The following is a 25,471-nucleotide window of genomic DNA, read 5'->3' as shown; positions in this document are numbered from 1 at the left end:
TCTCTCTCAGCTGTAGTTATTATCACAATCTTATTCTAAGCACGATTACAATAATAAAGGGTATGAGCCTATTCATACATCTGCTTGTATCACTCAATCATGCAATGTATTGTCATTTTATTGTTAACAAAGGCATGAGAACAATACAAAAAAGGGAAAAAGATGTGAAACAAGAACTTTAATGTATCGCAGGAATGCAACAATACTTATAAAATAACTGGGACTGAAGACCCATATCCCTAACTTAATTTTACATACTTCCTGAACATGGGCTGTTTTATAAGAAATCCAATTTAAACAAATAAGATTCTTGCCACGTAGTGGAATCTATGATTAATAAAGTGTTCCATTAAAGAAATCCCTGTGTGCAATATCTGTTCTAATCCAAAACGAAGAGCTTCGTAAAAGATTTGGAAAAATCAATAAATAAGCAAGTATCCAGGACCGCTTACACTTTTCTCCTATTGTATGAACAACTCTTTCGTTTAAAGCGGTTTTATTGTGGAGTCTACTGCCCTTCAGTCCTCAGTGTGTCAATGCATTGTAACTATGGGGGAACATATGGATTGTTATAAACTTTCCCAGATGTAAGATGATGTTAGATTAAGTTATTTAGTGTGTGCTACATGATTTTAGATTACGTTAAATTAGCATGTTTGGAAGGAGCGCAGAGTAATGTGAGCAGTTCCAGCACATGCAATCTGGCTAAGCTGTTTAACCCTGTAAGCTGGACTGACAAAATCCTCGTCTTCTTATGAATCCCAGTTACTACCCCATAGGAGATTGTGTGAGAAAGTAGACTTCATCTCTGACACAGGGAGAGATTTCTGTATGTTTCTTAAAACACAAGAGAGCTGAAATATTTGCAAATGTTCTTCGTTTGAGCAAAATGAATTAAACAGAGTGTTGGCGTTGGTCAAAAAACACATAGCAGAAGTCTATAAGAAATCTCACCGGTGTTACTGCGCAATATTTATTTTTCACTCACCTTCTCTAAAATTATTGTCATCTCAACAAAAATAAAATAAAATAATGAAATGCTTGCTCTGATACTCGTTGTGGGAGATTTAATTTGGCACAAAGTGCCTCTGTGGACATGGTTGTTATGGCTGGAATCTCTACTCATTTTTCCTTGTGCCCCATAGAGGTAAAACGAGCGCCAATCCTTACCGTAATTGCCAACAATGTGCGCAGTGTGTTGCCCGCAGCACACCTTGACATGTCCCCATTATGTCTAATCATTTTGCAAAAGTTAAAAATTATAATCATGCAGCTATATTTAAAAATATTTCTTTTTGAAAACCTAAGTCTCATCCATTTTACTATCAGATATAAAAACAAAGGGGCAAAAAGGTCAAATTTCCCCGGTATTGCAGTTTAAGTACAAGATTTCTTAACCTTGTATAATGGCTCATATTATGTACAAATGTTTCTTAGTATAAATCACTAAAAGTACATATTGTAGTATACTCTGCAATTCACTCATAGCTATGACAATATTGTACAGCATTGTGAAATACAACTTACATTGTAGTCATCATAATGATCATTCATCAGTGAGTCCACTGTACGTTGTTATAATCAACATTAGTTTCATCCTAAATAGATTCTTCCATGCACTTCCCTTGTGCTACGTAATAAATGGTAGAACTGTACCACCCAGCATGAAAGGGCCACTGGACATGATCATAGCGTGATCATGGTACAGAGCTAATGCACGCTAAATACACGTCTTCAATATAAACGGCTTATTGTAACATACAATAAAATATTTGTTCAGCCCTGCGTAATATAGTGGCGCTAAATAAATAATAATAAATACAATTTAACGGTAATGCTCCAAAGTAGATGAATGAAACAAGTGAGGTAACCCTGCCCCCCGAAAAATAATTAAATCCGCCCCCCCAAAAAATATCATATTTTTCACTTACTGTGTATTAAAATGGAAACAGAAAAATACTCCAAGAAAGTGATTGTGTGGGAAACGTTTAAACATTTCTTAAGAAGAATTATAAAATTTAATGCAAGAACCTTATTCCAACTGTTTTGTGAATCATTCCGAAATATAAAATTAACACCAAAATGATAAAAAAAATTAAAAATATGTTATTTTTATTTTCTTCAACAAGTAATTTTATTGAATATATATATATATATATATATATATATAAATATATAAATATATATATATAAATATATATATACATATAAATATATATATATATATATATATATATAAATATATACATATATATATAAATATATATTTATTTTAAAAAAAGCTTGTAAACTTACTAAGATTACCACATAGCACACCCATATATTAATGCTAGAAGAGAACTTTTAATGTAAAACAAAAAATTAATTTCAGATGTAAATAAAGACTATTTTAAAATAATATTCACAAAAACTTTGTTTAATATATTTAAATATAATTTGGCAATCATTGTTTTTAACAAATACATTTCCAAAGTGATTTTCATGTTGGAAATACTTGTTACTTGCTTGTGAATCCTTTGTTAAAGGGAACACCTTGAAAACATACTCCTCGGGCTAGATTTACTAAGCTGCGGGTTTGAAAAAGTGGGGATGTTGCCTATAGCAACCAATCAGATTCCAGCTATCATTTTGTAGAAGGTACTAAATAAATGAAAGCTAGAATCTGATTGGTTGCTATAGGCAACATCCCCACTTTTTCAAACCCGCAGCTTAGTAAATCTAGCACCTCGTATTTATTTCAGTACTTTTTACATTTCAGCTATTAAATCTATTTATTTTTAATCTGTCTCTTTAGAGGGTACAACACAGTGAGATTTTCACCCAGCAAACAAAGCAAAACAAGGGGCATTGTGTATTTGGTAAGTGGAAACAAGTTGGATGTTTGATAACGTGGCGATTGACACCACAATCTTCCTGCACCAGTCTGAGCCTAATATCACCACTCTGTACGTTTGTCACATATTGGAATAACTTGCTGATCCATGGAACTTGGAGCTGAAATTATCTGTGCTGCTGTCTACAATCTAATGCCCTGATAGGCTAAAGGTTGTTGTAATGCTGCCCACTTCATCTCCTGCTTACCCATGGATCGTTAACCCTAATCAAACACACCCAAAACATGGACACTACCAGGAAGACCTCTAGAATACTGGAATTCTCAACGGGAAAAAAAGGACAGCTACATCTGACATCATTTACTTTGCATTAATATAGGATTTCTACAATTTCAGTATTTGGTCAGAGGGGGATTTCTGCAGCTCTCATTGTTGATGTAACATACAGTGATGGTGGCAGCTTGCAGACAGGTCTTAAGTAAAAAAAAAACTAAATTATTGTAATACAATATCTGCCTTTTCACAAAGTACACAATCTGAAGTTATTTAAATGTACTTTTTCATTAATACACAAAAGGATCAACCCTCCAAAGACACTACTTTCAGGAAAACCGTTTCCTGTTTATCTTTTACTGACAAGTAATTTAAAGTATTTCTAAAACAGCACTTTAGATCCAATACGTAGCACCAGAATTAATCTACTAGATTTACTCCAATGTATCCTACTACTAAAGTCATTTTTATTTTTATTGGCTCACACTCAGTCTCCATTTTGCTATGAAAAAGAGGGAAGTAGAGATACAAGTTGGGACAACCCGAATCCCGAGTATATAAGAACATACTGCGAGTCAATACTACAGCAATAAACCTAGTGGCTAATCAAGCACTGATGTTAAGCTCTAACAGTGCAATAGGAATCCAATGTAAAGTGTAAACTATTTTATGGAAAGGGGCCTCACAACATGCAATACAAGAGAGAACATCTCACACAATACATTGTAGGCTTAGCGTTCTATTAGTAGAATATCTTGTATTGTTCGATTAAGTAAAATAAAAAAGTGAATGAGAAAGAAATTCGAAAATCAGCTACTAGTCCTTCCATTAGCTCAAGAACACACACTGTTGTGTGTTCTGGGAGTCATTAGCGATGGGGACTCAACACATAATATGATGAGTCTTTAGCTACGCCAGTGATGGTACAGAGCAGAGCATGTATACAGGCCAAGGGGCTCGTGCTGAGCATACGCCCCGTTTTCTTAGCGGAAAGTATGCAAAAGTGTATTACACATGCCCACAATAAAAAACGCGTACTCCTACATGCGTATGCAGATTTGGTACTTGCGCCTCCTCAAAGTTTGGAGAACCGAGCAAAAGTAGATTGAGTACAGTACAGGCGTGTACTTACATGGGAACTGAGACAGACCGGCACAGAGAATCAGTTACCCTGCAAGTAGCCGTATCACTTGCAGGTGCCTGAGGGCTGGTGCACATACACATCATCATCATTTATTCATATAGCGCCAGCAAATTCCATAGCGCTTTACAATTGGGAACAAACAGTAATAAAACAATACTGGGCAATACAAACAGAGAGGTAAGAGGGCCCTGCTCGCAAGCTTACAATCTATGGGACAACGGGAACACAAGGGTAAGTTCTACATTAATTGCACATTGGACCAGCTAGAATGCAAAGATAAAAAGTATTGAGTGGGCTGTGTGATCAGTCACACAGCAATGTTGGTCAGAGGGTTGTTGCCATGTGTTAGCTGTGTAGAGGGTGGTAATAGGGTAACCTAGGGAGATTAAGATGCTGGTTGAGGAATATTATAAGCTTGTCTGAAGAGGTGGGTTTTCAGAGAACGTTTGAAGGTTTGAAGACTAGAGGAAAGTCTTCTTGTGCGAGGGAGGGAATTCCACAAAGTGGGTGCAGCCCGGAAAAAGTCATGTAACCGGGAATGGGAGGATGTGATGAGAGTGGAAGAGAGACGTAGATCTTGTGCACAACGGAGGTGTCGAGTTGGGAGGTATTTTGAAACAAGTGAGAAGATGTATGTCAGTGCAATTTTGTTGACGGCCTTGTATGTTAGTAGAAGAATCTTATATTGGATTTGTTGAAATACAGGCAACCAATGTAGAGACTGACAGAGTGGCTCAGCTGAGGAAGAACAGTTTGCAAGGAAAATCAATCTAGCCGCTGCGTGCAAAATAGATTGTAGGGGTTCAAGTCTGATTTTGGGATGACCAGTAAGGAGGGAGCAATAGTCGATGCGGGAGATGAGGAGCGTATGAATTAAGGTTTTTGCAGTGTCTTGTGTGAGATGTGTGCATATTTTGGAAATGTTCTTTAGGTGTATGTAACATGATTTAGATATAGAGTTGATGTGGGTAACAAAGTATAGTTGTGAGTCAAGGATAACACCTAGGCTTGCGAAGTAGGATTTATGGTTATGTTATCAACAGAAATAGAAATGTCAGGCAGGAAGCTTCTGTTTTTGGGTGGGAATATTATTAATTCTGTTTTTGAAAGATTGAGTTTGAGTTGGCAAGAAGACATCCAAGAGAAAATGTCAGAAAGACAGTCAGTAATGTGAGACAACACAGATGTCGAGAGATCAGGAGAAGATAGATAGATTTGTGTATTATCCACATGGAGATGATACTGAAATCCAAAGGAGCTTATTAGTTTTCCAAGAGAAGTGGTGTAGAGAGAGAATAGCAGAGGACCTAGGACTGAGTCTTGTGGTTCTCCAACTGATAAAGGAAGCGGAGCAGAGGTGGATCCAGAGAAATTAACACTGAAAGAGCAATTAGATAGGTAGGATGTGAACCAGGATAGGACAGTGTCTTGAAGACCTAGGGATTGTAGCGTTTGTATAAGAAGAGAGTGATCAACAGTGTCAAATGCAGCAGAGAGATCCAGGAGAATTAGAAGAGAGTAATGGCCTTAGTTTTTGCTGTGATCAAATCATTGACAACCTTGGTCAGCGCAGTCTCTGTGGAGTGTTTAGTGAGAAAGCCTGACTGAAGAGAATCCAGTAGGTTGTTTGCTGTAAGAAAGTGCGTGAGGCGAGTGTAGGCAATTCTCCTGAGACACTTGGAGGGGCATGGGAGCTGAGATGGAGTGGTAATTTGAGAGAGAGTTTGGGTCAGAATCTTGTTGTTTCAAGATAGGAGTAATCACTGCATGGTTGAATAGCGATGGAAAAATATCAGTAAAGAGAAAGATTACAGATTTTAGTTAGAGGTGAAATGAGCACAGGAGACATGGACCTACCAATTTGTGAGGGTATGGGATCAAGAGGACAGGAGGTAGAGTAGGAAGATGAGAAAAGAGTAGAAACTTCCTCTTCCATTTGTGAGAGTGTCAGAGGGTGCTACAAAGTAATTGAGCTGATTGCTTGTCGAGGGAGATGATACCATTTGAAGTCTGATCTGATCTATTTTGTCCTTGAAATAGGAAGCAAGATCCTGGGCACCGATGGCGGTGGGATGGTTTAGAAGAGATTTAAATGTGTAAAAAATGAATTTGGGGTTAGAAGCCTGAGCACAGATAAGAGATTGGAAGTATGTTTGTTTTGCAGTGTCCAGAGCATTTCGATAGGAGTGGTAGATATCAGTATATGTGATGAAATCATTAGGGGGTACAAGATTTACGACAGTGACATTCTGCTTTACGAGTTTTTGTAGATTTCGTGTTACCGTAGTGTGCCACGGTTGGCAACGAAGTCTACGCAGAGTATGTAGAGACGCTGGGGCCACTCGATCAAAGGCATTTGCTAGGGTTTGGTGAAAATGAGGTACTGCCCTATCAGGGAAGGAGAATGTAGAAATTGGGGAGAGAAGGTGTTGAAGGGAGGTGAAAAACTGTTCAAAATCAATAGAGTTAATATTCCTGTGGGTGTGAGGAGGCTTGGAAGAGTTTGACACTGGGGAGGGAAAATAACTGGGGGTGAGTGAGTAGCTAATAAGGTGATGATCCGAGAGTGGGAAAGGAGTGTTAATCAGAAACTGAGCATAGAGTAAACAAGATCAAGACAGTGGCCATCCTAATGAGTAGCGGATTCAATCCACTGGGAGAGGTCAAGTGAGGATGTTAGAGAGAGTAGTTTGGAAGCAGCATTGGCACGTGGATTAACAATAGAGATGTTGAAATCACTCATAATGATGGTGGGGATGTCAGAGGATAAGAAGTGAGGGAGCCATGCAGAGAAGTGTTCAAGAAATTGTTGGTGTGGTCCAGGTGGGCGATAGATGATAGCAACACGCATAGAGAATGGGTTAAAAATCCTAACAGTATGTACTTTAAAAGATGTGAATGTGAGTAATGGGACATTTGGTACAACTGTGAACGTGCACAGGGGGGGGAGTGAAGTAGTCCAAACCCCCCTCATTGTCTGCCTCCAGGTCTGGGTGTGTGGGTGAAAGGGAGGCCACCATGTGAAAGGGCTGCAGGTGAGGCAGTGTCTGATTGCATAAGCCATGTTTCCGTTATTGCTAGAAGGTTGTGGTTGTTGGATAGGAAGAGGTCATGTACGGAGAACATGCATTTCAAAGGGCACATTTAAAGGACTTTGGAAGAGAGGTGAGACAGGTGATGCGTTTGAGGTTTGCTGGATTTCTGTAGCATTCAGATATATATGTGTGTGGAAGAAGTGTGGGGGACCTGGATTAGGTGATATATCACCAGCTAATAGAAGCACGGAGGAAGAAAGGTAGGAAAGATGATTGTGAGATGTGTTTCCTTTTAGTTTCTGGCGACAGGATGAGGCTGTTAAAGTTATTGAATTTAATGGGAAAAGAGTTCATGACTGTTCACTAGAGCTGAGTGAAGTAATGAAGGTGCAATGTGAACAATGGTGTGTGTTGCAGGATGTGTGAGGGATGATATAAGAGATAAAGATAATGCCATGAAAGGAGAGGTGGAAAAATAATTTGGTAAGCATTGGGATTTATGAGTATAATAGCAATAATTAAGGGAATTAAAAGAATTACCTAATTGCAATGTCCTGTGCAATCAGAGAAGCAGTGCAGAGTGAGGCTACAGTAGATGTAATTTATTCCTGCATGGAATAATGATGTGTGGAGCCATGTGGGGGAGTGGGTGGAAGTGTTGAATGGAGAGTAATAAGGCACAGGTGATAGAGTAGCTGAGATCTTGAAGAGTCATGAGAGAGGAAAGTGGTTCAAACTCAGTTTCATTTCTTCCTACTTGTGATGGCAGATAAAGCCTTGTGTAGAATTTAAAGTACGATGATGAGATAGAAGACTGAAACAGTTGTAGCATAGGTAGGGAGTGGCTGAGCATGTAGTACATCAGGCTGATTCACAGAGGGGATATTGCAGGGTAAGTAAACTGACAGATAAAACGAAGTTTCATGAGCTGAGTAGAAAATAAAATTCAAAATATTCTTGTGAGGTGAAGCTTGATGATAATGACGGTCTCCAGCACTAGCTAGTTGCCTCTGATTGGCTGATTACAGATTCATCCCTGAAGCTTTCTTTCATGATGGTGCCTACATTATATGTCTTTGTAGCCATATTTTTCAATAAATTTTTTGCTTTGCTACTTTTATTCGTACACAAGAAGGAAGATTATACCTGGTGGTCTATAGAGAGCTTTTGTATTTTTCTTAAACCTAAAAGCAAATCTGTTTTTCCCTACCAAAAAAAAACATTTTTGTCCTTATGACCTGGGTGTAAGTACACCTGACATATACCTGGCACATACACTACTGATGCAGAGCTAGATGCATCTTCAGATTCAGCACATGGGGGTAAATACGTCATGTTTTAGCGTAGGGGTGTCCAACCTTTTAGCTTCCCTGGGCCACATTGGAAGACGACGAGTTGGTTTGGGCCGCACATAAGATACAATAACGATAGCTGATCATCCAAAAAAACATAGAAAACATAGTTAACATATGAGAAAAAAAGTGAGATATATATATATATATATATATAACTTTTTTTTTCAAATCCCCCTATACTTACCTTTCAATCGCCCTGTTCAAAAAATCCTCTCTAGTTATAATCACTTTTTGTATTGTTTCGATGCAATATCAATAAAGTGCATTTAAGCCAGGCATAGTATATCAGGGTGACCTGACCAGGCCTGTGGTACCTGACATATACATCACTGTGACCCCAAATTGTGACCTGTTTTGCTAATTACACCACTATGTTAGTCAAGGGATAACAACGTATAATGGGCCAAAGAGAATAATATATAATGCCCCATTAGTATTACAAGTAGAAGTATGTAGCAGGGAGATAAGGTCCATGATGCTCCAGGACCAGGTGACTTTTATTCACTGGTCAGCGTCCCTTGAAATAATAAAAAAAATCCCCCTTAACTTACCTTTTAATCGGCTTGTTCTCCTGTCCTCTTCTCTTCTCCAATTCTGTGCTGCTGATTGTTCTTCTCGCGCGGGTGACTCCTCTGTGCTGCACTCCGCAATGGATGTCATCACGCAAGACATTCACTGCGAGCACCACACGGAGGAGGAGACAAGGGAGGGAGCCGGAGTACCAGCTGACGTGACCGCAAGGTAAGTATTTTCTTTTCTTTTTTTTTTGCAGGATTTTTTTTTTCCATTAACAGTGCTGCCCCCTTGCCACAACCAAAACTCCTTCTGGGCCACATTTACAGGCGTGCTGGGCCGCGGGTTGGACAGCCCTGTTTTAGAGCGTTTAATGTGTCCATCTCAGAGTGTTTTCTTCAATGATTACAATCTTAGTAGCCAAGATAATAAATGAATGAAATATAGCCCAGTACACTTACAATCTGAATCCTTGTTACACATTAAATCAAGCAAATGCTGATATTTGTGATATCTTCCCCCCTTGTCCATACAATTTACAGTCCTGGAAGTGACAAGCAGTTCTATGCAAGATACACTGAAATTTAAGAATCTGATACTGATCTGCAGAGAAAGTGAATAAAATCTTAGCTGAATCCAAATGCCAGGTGAACAAAAAAAGAATAAAACATTCTACTAGCTCAACATTGTGATATAATCCCTGGAGCCTATTAAGGTAGAGAATTGTATATCTCCTAATGCTGGTGATATAAGACTTGGTCTACGAAAATGTACTTCTGCTCAATCACTTTTTAAAGTGCATGTAAGGTCACATGACCCTGAAAGGTCTCAATGTAGGCGCTCCATAACCACAGAAGACAAGTCGAGGTTTATTTTCCCTTAAATCATCAAGTGCAGAGATTATGCATTTCCTACATGTTTACCTGCAGATCATATAGCATTTGTATATCATTTACAAAGACACTTTCTTGTTGGGTAACTACATCCACAAAAGTCTTATACGTTGCACTGTAGCCACAGTGGTATACGAATGGTCTATTCTATATTAGAATTAAAATAAAACACTCTTAGCTCTATGGGTATTGACCTTTCCATTAATGTCTAACATATTGGTGACTGCGATTTGGATGCAATGTTACCGCTGGTGATAGATATATTTTTATTAGTGTTTTGGATGAGATCGCTTTGGATAAATATGGGGTTTTAAAGTAATTAGTCAAGTGTTTCAGAAAACAACTTATTTACCCAGCAGTATTTTAAGCTGTATGTTAAACTTTTTTTCCAGAAATTAGCATCTTATATGTCGTTTATTAGTTTACTACTAATTCAATCTTCATCTGCTGCTTTTCCACTGTTGAGTGCATGGAGAATGTCTGGTGATTACACTCCCACCTTTAGGCAAATATTTTGGAAAATATATATATATATATATATATATATATATATATATATATATATATATAGCACAATATTACAATTTATTTTTGTCATTTCTTCAATTAAATTATTTTCAATTACAAAGTTCACTTAACAGATGACACTATTTAAAACCTGCTGATTTTTTGATTGGTTGCCACTATTAAACATGTATTTTAATTTATATATTTGTGTATATTTCTATTGCTTTTTAAAGAGCAAGTACAGTCCCTGTTTAAATTCTGTGCATTACTGAGCTGTATAATATACATTAAATAATTTGATTGTTTATATCTAAGTATGTCCAACCATGCTCTCTTGTCTACAGCAGGTTGCCATGTTAGGAGGGAGGGGCTTCTCTAGAAAAGCAGGCAGGGCCAGTAATGTCACATGACTCAGTCTTAGCGTCCTGACCTGTACTAACCACGTGGGAGGAGCTTCCGTTCTCTGTAACGAAACGGGAAGCTAACATCTTATTTTTCAAGCCCGCTTCAGTGGATTGTCATATTACCACAGAACAATGTATTTTACCTACATGGTTCATATCTGATGGTTCTTTAAGGATTTTCCTTTAATACCACATACAAGAAAATATATATAATTATGTCCAGTGGCAAAACTTGTTGAAAAAAACCTGGGTAAACGAGGGATATCACGGATATTGAAAGCAAGAACTTCCTCACAGACAAAGCTCATGGGTTAATTGAGCAAACAACATCCTAGTATGGTCAGGGTTAAGTATAAAAATGCTGGACTGTCCAGTTCATCATCATTTATTTATATAGCGCCATCAATTCCGCAGCGCTGTACAGAGAATATTTGCCATTTCACGTCAGTCCTTGCCCCCTGTTGCCTATAATTATGGCTCACATGGCTGTAAGAGGAAACCTCAGTGACTTTGTAAGAGAGAATGTTGGGGCACATTTGACAGATGCTTTATTGACCAAGACAACTTGCTAATGTTTCACAAGTTACGTGGTTTAATCTGAGGTCAGCATGGAACCCAAAAGGGAAAAATATAATAAGTAACGGGCAACAGTGGGAGGAAGCACAGACATCAGGATTGCCACATCCATGCATTAATTCGCAGTGCAAAACAAAAACAAGTAAATGAACATCAATGGACTTCAACCTGAAGCCCAAGCAACCAGTTTCATTAAAAAGAACAGTCCAACTTTAACCCCACAGAGCAGGTTAGCCTTTGTCTCCTAACAGGAGGGATGTGTTCCTTGGTGAGAATTCCCCGATCCAGAGCACATGTGATCGCACAACAGTTTGATGGTCTTGACACTGACGTTTTCCATATGTCAGTCATCAGATCTGAACCCAGCCGATCATTTATGGGATATTCTGTAATGACAGCCGAGACCGCTTTTCCACCACCATAAATAAGCCAGGCGTCAGTTCAGTGACTTCTTGTGGAAGAACAATGCTTTATACCTTCTGCACATATCCATAGGTAGACCCAATGCCATAAAAATAGCTGCTGATGATGATGATGCCATGGTGCATTCATTTGGTGGCAAAACACTATATAAAGTTACTTTATATCGGCATTTTCCATCTTTTTGTGCCCGCTATCTGTTTGACACTACAAAAAAAGGAGTACTGTGCAAGGCAGAGACAGAAATTTCCAGACACAGATTTCGTTTAAAAGAAAAAACAAAACGGGGATGGATTTTGGATGTACTGAATTTCAAGTTTAATACTTGGCTGAATCCTAAACGGTTTTTACCAATAATAATGTTAAACCAGATCGTTAAGATTCAGCAACAGAATCTGAATCCTGATTTCCTTATGATTTTAGTTCCTGAACACATTCATCGCTTCCAGATATTTAGTTGCAGATAAAAATGTATCCGTAACTTAAAGTTAAGAGCAAAAACATCATCTGCTCTCGGCTTAGTATTTGGACAATTCTTCGCTGAAAAGATTATATGTCTGAATCCTGAAATATGTTTTGGTGCATCTGAGTACCACAATGGTTAGCACTGCTGCCTCACAGCACTGGGGTCATTGGTACGATTCCCAACCATGGCCTTATCTGTGTGGAGTTTATACGTTTTTCCCGTGTTTGCGTGGGTTTCCTCCGGGTGCTCCGGTTTCCTCTCATAGTCCAAAAACATACTGGTAGGTTATTTGGCAGCTGACAAAATGGACTCCAGTCTGTGTGTGTGTGTATTTAGACTGTGAGCTCCAATGGTTCAGGGAATGGTGTGATTGGTTACATACTCTTTGTCAAGCGAAAATGATAATAATCTACTTGGCAACTAGGGTTATGGTCATATCTAGATTACCATTTTGTTTCACTATTTCCAGTGAAAACAGATATGTTAGGCGATTCTGTTCTTTGTGTGGTTAGAGGTCTTCAGAAACTATAGTATGTTTGGTTGTTTTTAAAACGATCACATGAGCATAACAACAATATAATAAGAAAAATGCTGGTGAAAAATGATCAGTAAAAATAGCTATTATATAAAATAAACAAAACAAAAAAAAAAGACTACAGTAGGCAGAGCGTTCCCCATATATGTCATCACCTTCAGTCCGCCACATCGGGAACATGCCGTGGATGAATGTTTTAGTACCATCAGAGTTTAAAGCTGCCAGAATAAAATACATTCCAAATGTAAGGACAGAAACCTAACGAGGCAGCATTGAGATGACTTGTTTTTCTCCCTCTGATTGCTCGCCAGGGCAAACATTTAACAGGTTTGGCAGCCTTGAACTACGCTGGCCGGTATAACTAGAGTATTGTATGAGAGCGTGAAGGAGAGCTTACTAAATAAAGACCACTACATTTATTTGCTTCATGTATGTAATTACTGGAAAAATGTATCCCACTTCCAAATGACTCCAAAAGAAAACACCAGAACTGACTTGTCCGTGGTTAAGAAAAAAGACGATCTTCTATTTTCGGCATAAAATCCTTGTCACGGCTGATGCAAAAATAGACTGCATTTAATTGAATGTGTTATTTAGTTTGGGGCAGTTCTACCATGAACCCAGAGTTTTAAATCTTATCTAGTACACTCAGACGTACTCAGATTACAAGGCGCAGCACAAATGTAAAAGTGGTGATGTTTACTGAAGATAAAATATAGCCAAGAGTCCCACTAACCTATAAAGATAAAATATATGCAAGAGTCCCACTATCCTATAAAGATAAAATATAGCCAAGAGTCCCACTATCCTATAAAGATAAAATATAGCCAAGAGTCCCACTAACCTATAAAGGTAAAATATATGCAAGAGTCCCACTATCCTATAAAGATAAAATATAGCCAAGAGTCCCACTATCCTATAAAGATAAAATATAGCCAAGAGTCCCACTAACCTATAAAGGTAAAATATATGCAAGAGTCCCACTAACCTATAAAGATAAAATATAGCCAAGAGTCCCACTATCCTATAAAGATAAAATATAGCCAACAGTCCCACTATCCTATAAAGATAAAATATAGCCAAGAGTCCCACTATCCTATAAAGATAAAACATAGCCAAGAGTCCCACTACCCTATAAGGATAAAACATAGCCAAGAGTCCCACTATCCCATAAAGATAAAATATAGTTTTCCCCCTATCCTATAAAGATAAAATATAATCAAAAGTCTGACTATCCTATAAAGATAAACTATAGCCAAGAGTCCATCTATCCTCTGGGCACAGATTCATGGGAGGTCTAGACTTCATTTGTGATATATTGGACTGCACTTCCTACATAGTGAGCTCGGAACTAATGGGAATTCTAATAAGGCTCAGGAAAGCCCATATTAAAACAACATGCATAGCCGCTGCATTTTTCTAATAGGAAACCATGAATGCAACTAGAAATAGGGGGACATATAGCTTCAGTGGCACAGGGACTAATGTGATTGATTCAATATTCTCTGGAACGCTGCGTAATATGGAGGTGATATACAAATAAACAATAATAATAATAATAACAATCACAATAAGATTTATTTCCATTTGATTTTCCAGGAAATACCTTAAAACAATTATCTTAGCATATTTTACAAACATGATCTTCCGCATTAATATCTTGAAATTAAATGCAATTCCTAGGAGCCTTATAAGGTGTTTGCTGACAACAAATACACATAAGAATTTTTCAGCGCATATATGTCTAACTAGTATAAGGATGAGATGAGCGCCTCATAGTGTCGATTTTATGTAGATTTACTCAAACAATACATGATGTACAACCATATAGCTTCCCCCTACCTATGTAAATGATTCCCTTTAAAGGATAACATCCCCCAATCTGAAATTTCAGTTTTGGACAGAGTTCCATAAGTAATTACCTGGAGTCCGGCGTTCCCCCCCAATCCAGCGACCAGACATCTGCCATGGTCTGGCAATGCTCTTCTCACTTCTATCAGCAGTGTGTTGTCAATGGACAACGTTTCCTGTCTTAGCGGGAGCAAGGACAGCTTAGCCAGATCAATGAAGACATTGAGGGGACTCAGGTATCAGGTGGGACACTGAACCCCAGGTAAATAACAGTTCAGATTAATACATAACTTATGGAATTAATCCTTTGAGAGGGATATGCACCTTAATATAATACATAGCATACATTGGCATAGAATGTCTTCTCGGAAACAGCTTCGTTATAGGCAGACGGAGAGAGAGGGACAAAACTACTGTGCTGTACTTACTTAGAAAAATCTATAATCACTATTGTTAAATGCCGAGCATTACTAATCATCAGTTGGTATTTACATCCATAGTAGAAACATATGTGCATATACATATTTCTATAAAACAAAGCCTTGTGGCCTCCAGACAGAAACCTCCTACTAATCAGACTAAACGTCTAATTGCCATCAGTACTGCATAATAAAGGGCCCTACTGCTAAACATCTCTCCTTCCTACAATAAGCTTCTGGGGGTCGCTCTCCAATGCACAGGCAATGCAACTGTGACCTATGTAATCAGCACATTTGCCTCCTGTACGTCTTTCTTTGTATGTCCACTACGTCACAACTAGGACACTAGGACAACATTTCCTAGACATATTTCACTCAGCTTTTCTTTCTGTGACCAATGTAATATATAGTTTAGAAGGGGTACAAACCTTAGCATAAATCTCACATAAATTCTAATTGTTAATCAGGGTTTTTGTGTTTAACCCTGACGATTACTAAAATAAACCTAAAATAAAATCATTGTTTTTTCAAAGCCAGAGCGAAGGAGTTGAAGTATCTCAGAGACCAACTTCACTCTCTGGCCTCATTCATTAAGGAACGTAAATGCTCATACGGGCCCTGTTTCGCGTAAAATTGCTCTGCCCATTCCCAGAACTGGACTATAAGTAAAGGCAAAAACATCTAATTCGTCTTCGAGCGCAAAGGACCCTTACGGCAATCTACGATTTCAGGGGTGCAACGGGAAGGGGACTGGGCGTATGCACGTAGTCAATGTACAGTAAGGGCGTGCCAAGCTCAAGCGCATGCAGCAGCGTCAGATTCAAGCTTTGAACATCTCAAAGGTACGTGTTTTTCTGTTGCATCACCTTCGCCGGCTACAGGTTGTGTGGAAGTGCCGATTACTGATGACGGATGTGTATACATGCTATAACATGTGTTTGCAACCAGGAGCCAGTGTACAAATGTATTTTATGTACAGTGGGCAATAATGACTTTATCACATATGTATTGGACGTGTCTGGCAGTGTATTGTGACTGTCAGAGCAGAGCGCACCTAGACCGGTAGGATACATAAATATGACAGGCTGAATGTCGGCACTTAACCTGCCGTCAGCACCACCGGGCTCCCCTGTTAATTTTTCTACAGATCTTACAACTGGGAAACAAAAGTTGCCTAAAGGACGACTGTCATCCTCAATTTATAAGTAAGTGAAAATATTTATTATATATATTGTTGTGTTTATCGTTATTTTATTCTTCTTATTTTTGCACTGATTATTAGCCTGCATCAGCTAATGTATGAACACACTAATAGTATAGTGTAACATCTCTATTTGCCATTACACTGAGTCGCACCTATATCCTTGTTTAATATTATTTGCTCAAAGGTGTAAGGAGTCCCCAATGTTATAGGCAGCACCAAGGCACTTTATAACTTAAATGCACAGCAAGGTACTTCCACAGCTACCAAAACAGATACATATCTTATTGGGATATCATCTTAGCATCTAGATCTACTATCTCACATGCCTGGAGAATCTCAGACCACTGCATTGGCCTAGATACAACAATTTATTTATTTTTTAAATCTAGACAGCGCTATTGACTGGTATACAGTACAAATGTGTATATATATATATATCAGATGAAATGTTCGCAAATAAACAATGTCCTTATTTCAGAAAGTGTCTATAGTTAACAGATTCCTTATTACAATAAATGTGGGATTTTTGATTTGTCCATCTCACTTAGGTTGTAGTGGATCTATTCCCATTCTCGGAATAATATGTAAAAAAAAAACAAAAAAAAAAACCAGAACACACAAACGATAGTGCAGACTGCTATAGACGCATCCAAAAAAAGAGAGCAACAGCGCTAAAATACAATCCAGAGTCAGTATTTAAGTAAAATGTCAAAAACCAGGACAGAAATAAAAACAATATATTTATTGCACATACATTAATTGTATCCAGTATTAAACAGGGAGATAATTTCTCCTAAAAACAATGGCATGTATAAGGGAGCTCCTGAGCAAAAACGGAACCTATCGTTCGCACATATCCTATCGTAGAATAGAGAAGTACGACCCTCCTATCATAGGGTAGAGAAGCACGACCCTCCTATCGTAGAACAGAGACGTGCAACCCTCCTATCATAGAACAGAGAAGCACAATCCTCCTATCATAGGGTAGAGAAGCACGACCCTCCTGTCATAGAACAGAGAAGCACGACCCTCCTATCATAGAACAGAGAAGCACGATCCTCCTATCATAGGGTAGAGAAGCACGACCCTCCTATCATAGAACAGAGAAGCACGATCCTCCTATCATGGGGTAGAGAAGCACGACCCTCCTATCGTAGAACAGAGACGTGCGAAACTCCTATTGTAGAACAGAGACATGCAACCCTCCTATCATAGAACATAGAAGCACGGCCCTCCTATCACAGAACAGAGAAGTACGACCTTCCTATCATAGAACAGAGACATAAGACCCTTCCTATGCAATGGCTGATTTCCCTGACGTATAAAATATACAGCCTCCCGGTTAGCTGTGCATCAACACATCCATAATTTCACATATATTATTTAGCTCACAAATACAGCGGCTTTCACATATTGTCATGAAAGTGTCTTTACTTGCCCTTTAACATCATTTGTTTTTGCAACTAGGTAGCAATTTTGATGAATTTTCTGACAGCTTATGTGAGAATCAAGGTAAAGAAGGGACACTACAATTCACCAAATACTATAAAAGAAAATCCGCCGTTACCACCTGAAGGGCAACCGTGCTCTTTTACAAAAGATGAACAAATTAGCTGAAGTTGACATTAAAGCACTAAGTCCCGCACATGCAATGCTCACATAGGCTGACTTTCCCCTAGAAAACATCGCAATACATTATACTGCCTGATATCACCAGGTTTAATATTCTTTGTCACTGTGACAGTTCTGGACTTTGCATCTCTACCTGCAACTTATTACTTACTGCAGTCGGCCTAATGTCCCAACGTGTCCTAAATAGCTTTAAGGCATTCATCTGCAAAGTGAAATCAACTGGCATTTCTAAATTTTTCACCATGAAATAAATAATTCCCCAGTGTCTGTTACACTCTACGAGCAAATAGAAGGTGACAATGCAATGCCATGCACTTTTAATGAACCGCCTACGTTACAAAGCCAAACAACCATTTCTACCTATTTATCAGCTTTGCAAGCTCAAATGAACACTGAAAAATATTTTTACTCTGTTATTCGCTAAAGGAAAAACATCAGGGAGATCTCATATTTTTTTTCGTTACAAAAAATCACTGTTGGTTATCTCAGTAATCAATATATTTTAAATACAGACGACACGGAAAAATCCTGCAAGAAATTAGCTAACATTTGTGGACTTGTATATGTAATCAACATTATATGATGTGAAAGCATAAGCAGAAGGCTACATACACCGGGGCTCCCTGAAGATTAAGCCGTTAGATACACACATCCTTTAGGCTTCTTGTCTTTATAATGGCACAATATATTAACATACATTACTATGCTAAAAAGTTTATAGTATTTTAGAACATTCGCTCTAGAGAGCAGGGAATGGTCCTCTGACCTTAATCCTCCAGTTATTTTCATGTTTTCTCAACAATAAATATATATATACCTTCTGTAGAGCCCTATGGAATACGTTGTTATCAAAAAAGACTAATAGAAATCAACACAACATCTAAAGAGAGAAGAGCGTATGTATGCTTAGACACAGTAAAGTCTAAGGGGGGTATTCAATTGTTAGCGTTAACGGGAAAAAACGAGCACTCAAAAAATATTACCGTTTATACAGTAATATTGCACGAGAAAAGCGTTAATACGGTAGTTTACTCGTGGAATTTCAGCTCGCCGCTCAGGGAGCAGCGAGCTGAAATTGAGCGAGTAATTACCGTATTAACGCTAAGATATTTTGAGCGCTCCTTTTTTTCCCATTAACGCTAACAATTGAATACCCCCCTAAAGCTTTGTACACACTACAGAAAATTTCTCCATATGCGATATTGTGAAATTTTACTAACAAGTGAAAGTCCTGATCAGCATGGCTCTTCATGTGCACACACTATACAGGTTTTACAAGATTTACCGTTAGATCTGTGCTCTTCATCTGTCATAACCATCTGCTGAAAAAAAATTGTGACTCTGTAAACTCTATGGAGATCTGCCTACACCGCTGGCCATGAGTTCATACACACTTCCACATTTGCCCAACATCGTTCCATCATTCATAGTGATATTTAGTCCGTTTATAAAATCAAACGATACGATGTGCTTTGGTATGCTAAGACTTGATTGTGGGAGCGTACACACTAATGCGATATTGGACCCGACAGTCGCTTATCGCGTAATTGGCACGATAACTGGTTGAAAAATCTGTAGTGTGTACCCAGCTTAAGTCACTGTGTGCAACAATCCCCTCGTAAACATTGGCAGTACACAGACCTCGGGAGTGTAAACCAGCATTTCAATGCCGACCTCACCCACCCAGTATTTACCTAACTTCCTGGGGTATAACACTCAATAGCTGGACCCCATAGCTAATTATTGAAGGGGGATGCACTCAGGAGCTGACTGGCTGCGCTGAGCAGCATCTGCCCCCCTGGGCAGGTCACATAGTGGGTAACTTTGGGCTGGGTCACTGGGCTACTTGAATTTTTTTTCATTTAAAATGTTCTTAATATGCTGCTGAGCAGAGTCTCATCTACCCCAGTTTAAAATTTGCCAACCAGCCCCTGGGTGCTCTCCAGGTGCCCAGGCTCAGGAACTGAAAGGCGAAACAGGGTTTCCCACCGTATGCTCAGAACAACACAGCCGTGGGAAAGGACCAGAATCACTGGTACACCATGGACTACTCCAGCAGCAGTTCCGCCAGTGCTATTATTTATTACTCACCACAAGTTACAGCATACCCTCATATGTGCTCAGGATGTACTATAACCTCATTGTTTCCATTGAATTGTATAAGACACATTTTAATTGACAAACAAAAAAATGTCAGCTTTACAAATGGCTGACTGACTTGCAAATGGTATGTATACACAGTGAGTTATGGTGTCATCACTTCAGTGTTCATTAAGAAAACACGTATACTGATTAAGGATATGAAGTTACCTCAGAGATCCAGAACCTATATAAAAGCCCTCACCCTTCAGCCACGTGCCTTTATATGGTCGCATAACTTTCTTGGTGACTTATATTATCTTTATAATTTATAGTAGGTGGCAAATTAAACAATGTAGATTTCACTGAGGCGGCAGTGTTAGAACATACCTCATCCATGCCAGGGGGCTACAATGATGATATACACTTTTTCATATTGTGTGTTTGAACATTAATTATAGTTTTTCAGATTCAGTTCTCTCTCCCTGTGTAAAATTTACCTCAGGCAGACATTACCAGAACCAGCCATGAACCCAGCTCCCCTCCAGACAGACACAGTCCTGTGTGACAACTTTCCTTTATCTCATTGATAAAAAAAACACAAAACAAAAATAAATGATGACAAAACATAATATAATAAATTGAGAATCAAAATACGCAAAATGTTTGGTTCCTTTGTCTACAACTCATGTGTTAGGAGGAATAATGCAGCTCTACTGTGATAGTTCTGGAGTTCTGTGACTTATGCTCCTGTTTTATACCAGTGGTTTAAGCTACTGGTGCAGACCTGGATAATAAGATGTGTATGGCTCAGAAATTGGCTGTAAATATGCAATTTTTACGGATTTTTATCATAAGTTCCGCGCATTTTGCAGACAACTCTGCAACAGGCCTTGTGAGCCTAAGAGCTGGGTAATAACTGTAGACACAGAACCAAACTCGGTTTTCTTTTTAGGGGAGTGATGTTAAGGTCAAGAAACAACTTTTTTAGCTCTCCTGATCTGTCTGTCTTCTATATATATATTTATACCAGAGGTCAAAGTGGAAATTTAGACGTGTCAGTATGGAATATGTAAGTAAATGGAATCTGATAGTTTTACAGTGGGAGCAGTAGCTGTATTGACAAACCACTGAATACCAGCCCTCTTCTACCACTGACTTATACAATAAAGGAAACAATCATCATATTTCACATGATTAATAAGAAAACATGACATTACTTGCTGCTTTCTAGTCTCTAATATCCAGCCTATAAACCAGAAATAAGTTCTCAATTCTAGTCTAATGTGTGAGACACAGAGTTATCAGGTTAGGGGAAGAAAGATGTTTGATATTTCTTCACTTTCCTCTAACCTCATTGGATGTTATAATTGTTAATCTGCTACCTTCCGTATTAAGCGCTCTCCACACCATATAGAATGTAAGCTCTTGAGAACAGCGCCTTTATTTTTTTACCTTCCGTTTCATGTCATGTATATTAAATGTTTGTATTATGATCTGCTCAATGTACAGTGCTGTATAATATGACGACCAAGCAGGGATAAAACACCCGCCATTAGTATATCTCCTTATCTCTGCATATGTCCTATGGAATACACCTAACCCTTGAAGAGGTATTTTGTACCTCAATGACAAGACCCATTTTCACATTCTTGAGGTGTGTCGGCTTTACTGGGAATAACTTAAGTATTTTTTATACTACCCAGGCATATTATATATTACTTCTCTGGACACATACGGCTTGTGGAATGCATTGGGATAAATATATGTTCATATTAACTGTAGTATACAGGGAAACATGTAGAAATTCAAATTACGGTAAATGTGCTGTCCACAAAAATATGAAAACATGTAAATAAAGTTTGAAGCATATTAATGTGATTTCAATAATGTTTCGTGGCCGACCACACCATACATGTTCTCTAATAGATAATTTACAAATCTGATTTAGTTGCAGAAAAGTGGTAGGACTTAATGTTTTATTACAACAGACTCCAGTAAGGTCACCCCTAATTCTAGCACATATAGATGCACTGTGAACTAGACCTATTTAGTAGGCCATGTGATTTAGGTCTCCATGACCTTACTCTGGATGATGTAGCCTGTTGTGTCTAGCATCAACTAGCAGGGTTCTAGGAGAGAAGGGGGCACACTCAGTCCCTAACCAATCCCTGAGAGAAGGGCCACCAATCGTGGTGATCAGAGAAGGTAATACTGTGAGAACAGTAACCGATATAAGAAGAGGAGATGTGGAGGGGGATTACAGGCGGTCAAGGATCAGTCAATGAATTTAAGCAATATTTTTCAATTCCTGAAAGCCTTTGGTCTTTGCAACGATTTGTGCCCATCAAAAGTCGGGTGACGCCCGGCCGGATCAGTGCCTGGTCGGCAGTAAGAGAACAAGCAAATACACTATCGACTGGCGTGTGCTCATCATGGATAACCCAGGGCATTGTATCTAGTCATAAGTATTTGTGATGTTAAGCTCCACTAATATATTGTATTTCAATTGCACTGCTGGTGAACATTTAAAATAAACTTAATATTCTTTGTTCAGCCTGCTTGTAAAAACAATAATGTAAACAGTACTGGGGCCAGAGAATAAGGCTGAAGCCAGGCATATTATTGCTCTTAAATCTAGGCCTTGGCAGCTGCAGACTCTGCTACACACATGTACCAAATGTTCGTATGTTGAATGCTGACAGCTATGAGGCCAATTTGTCCATTGTCTGTGTTCTATACCAGTTCTAAAGTAGCTGATCCTACTTCAGTAGACATCCCTAGTATTTGCAAAACTACTGCTTATAATGCCTCCGAGATGAATATGGTATAACAGACACACATCCTATACAGCAAACTACTGGTATATTATAACCAGAGTGTGAACATTGATTTGACAAAGTTGAGGGTGCAACCAAATGATTGTAAGGAACTGTACCTGCACTTCGTAGATTAGGGTCTAGGCCTGGCATCTCCTTGGTAGCTTCTGGGCTTACGCTATAGATAGAAGCACCTGCTTCATTAGCAATACTGTAAAATGAAACAAAATGTATATTGGTTAATAATGTTTCTTATAGTTAGCGTTGTAAATTCCTCTATTCTTTAAGGGTAAATACCCATTGGTGTTTGAGATGTAACTTTAACTACAGTAAAAATGCAAATCAAACACATCTGCAGTTGATACGTGTCTCAAGTGCGACAAATGCAAGAAAATTAAACGAGTATTGTTCAATATAATACTACAGTAATATAACGCAAATGTAAGGACTGGTTGGGAACAATGGTTTTTACCATTACATCGATTTTCTTGAGTTTAAAAAAAAAAAAAAAAAAAAAAAAAAAATGTAAAACACATAAACACTAGTGAATACATATCCAAACGGATATATCAAATCATTGATGCGTAACTGTTATTTCCAGAGCAACATTAAATTATTAATTGTATGCCCATCACATACATTTACACTTTTTTTTATTCCCAAGAACAATTGACAGTTTATCAATTTATTATGGTACTACTTCATGTACGAAAATTTTTATTTACTCAGACATACTACTGCATAAAAAGATCTGTTATGTTTAAGCAATACATAAGACAAATGGTGGGAGCGTGTGAGATCGCTGTGGATATATACGGCCTCATTTATGAAGTAGAAAACGGATGAGGCATAAAATCGCCTTTGTTGGTGTTCTACACCATGATTTGTGCCGGTGTGCCTGAATTCTGCCATATGTATGGGCAAGCTGAGCATGGTGACGCTTGCGTTGGAGTCCAATTTTTCACTGGTTTGTAGGATGTAATGGGTGAAGCTAGGGTGTCCTTGACCAAGCATAGAGTAGGTGCCTAGATTTGCAGACCAGTTTAAAAAGGAGATTTCATGTTGTGGACCAAGATTAAGATAAAGAAGTGGAGAGGGCACATCCTTACTGTGCTGTAATTCATTAATGAAGGTGCATAGTGTTCTCAGGCAGACAAAACAGTGTGTAGACATTAACTGCAGGACATTGATATTTCTATAGTCCAAATGTAAACTAACTATTGACCAGTAGAGGGAGCAGCCCTTACTGTACTACCATTTTGCTTGTCAATTGTGCAGCTACTTTCTATATTATGTCTAATTAAAAGACAAGTGTTGGTCAAATGAACACCCCTAAAAAATAGGTCACCTGATTGCATCAAAATATAATATTTTTTGTTTCAAATGTGATCTCAAACAATCCTAAACTACAATGACAAAACTGCAAACTATGTCAGAATACCTAAATCACTGAGCTCATCCTGTGACAATGTATAGGTAGACACTACTCCCCAGCTGCTGGCAAAGCATGCTGGGATTTGTAGTTTAGCAACAGTTGAACAGCCACAAGTTGCCAACCTCTGTTATATGTTTTGTTTTCCAACAAAAAAACAGCAATATGTAACATTCACTCTTCACTAAGTATTAAAAGAATTAAGGGTGGTGCTTGCAGCGCCATTAAACAAACTTTGTGAACCAATTGGTGCAGACAGGTATGTTTTAAGGTGATCCAAGAGTTGCAAATGTAGTTCCACAAAAGAGGCAGGAGAAAGGAAGAGTATGACAGCTATGGACCTGTGAGTCTCACATCAATAAAAGGGAAATTCATAGAATCATTGAAAACAAAACTGTTTATTATTTACAGTAAAACAAATGACAAAATCCACATCAGCATGGATTTTTTGCTGGGAGATCATCATCATCAACATTTATTTATATAGCGCCACTAATTCCGCAGCGCTGTAGAGAGAACTCACTCACATCAGTCCCTGCCCCATTGGGGCTTACAGTCTAAATTCCCTAACATACAGACTAAGGTCTTTTTTGACTCACTAACTAGTGAGAGGCTATAGCTTTATTTAAAGGCATTTCATTAGGTATACCTAAAACCAAAAAGCCTTGGATAGGACTAAGTGACAGCAAAATGGGTAAAGCTTTGGCTAAAGGACAGGAGACCGAGAGCTGCACTCAATGGTGTAAGCTCAGAGAGAGGGATGACCTTGGGATCAGTCCCGTGTAATGTATCATTAGTGATATTACTTGCGGGAAGGGTCTTTTTGCATTTGAAACAAAGATTTGTAACAGGGTGGATACCGAAAAAAGAGGTAAGTCAAAAGCATAGTGATTTAGAGAAAATAGAAGAATGGACTAAACCATCAAATCTTAAATGTACAATAATGAATGAGCTACACAAAATCCTAAAGCAGAACACAGAAGGAATGTGATGTAATAACACAAGACAGGGACCTTGTAGTCCTAGGGCTAGATTTACTAAGCTGCGGGTTTGAAAAAGTGGGGATGTTGCCTATAGCAA

General features: G+C 38.4%; 1 protein-coding gene across 1 annotated transcript in view; it reads right to left on the bottom strand.

The window, feature by feature from the left end:
- Positions 1 to 25,471, bottom strand: part of SRBD1 (S1 RNA binding domain 1) — a 137,028-nt gene that overhangs the window by 59,486 nt on the left and 52,071 nt on the right. Inside the window, exon 17 of the mRNA XM_075204128.1 lies at positions 23,079 to 23,170. Within this exon, the coding sequence (XP_075060229.1) occupies positions 23,079 to 23,170 (92 nt within the window). The remainder of the gene's footprint in view (positions 1 to 23,078; positions 23,171 to 25,471) is intronic.

Source organism: Mixophyes fleayi, chromosome 3 (assembly GCF_038048845.1).
Source record: "Mixophyes fleayi isolate aMixFle1 chromosome 3, aMixFle1.hap1, whole genome shotgun sequence".
In the NCBI taxonomy this organism is placed as follows: domain Eukaryota; kingdom Metazoa; phylum Chordata; class Amphibia; order Anura; family Limnodynastidae; genus Mixophyes; species Mixophyes fleayi.
Note: the sequence above shows the minus strand (reverse complement) of the source record. Positions and strands in the feature narration are given on the sequence as shown.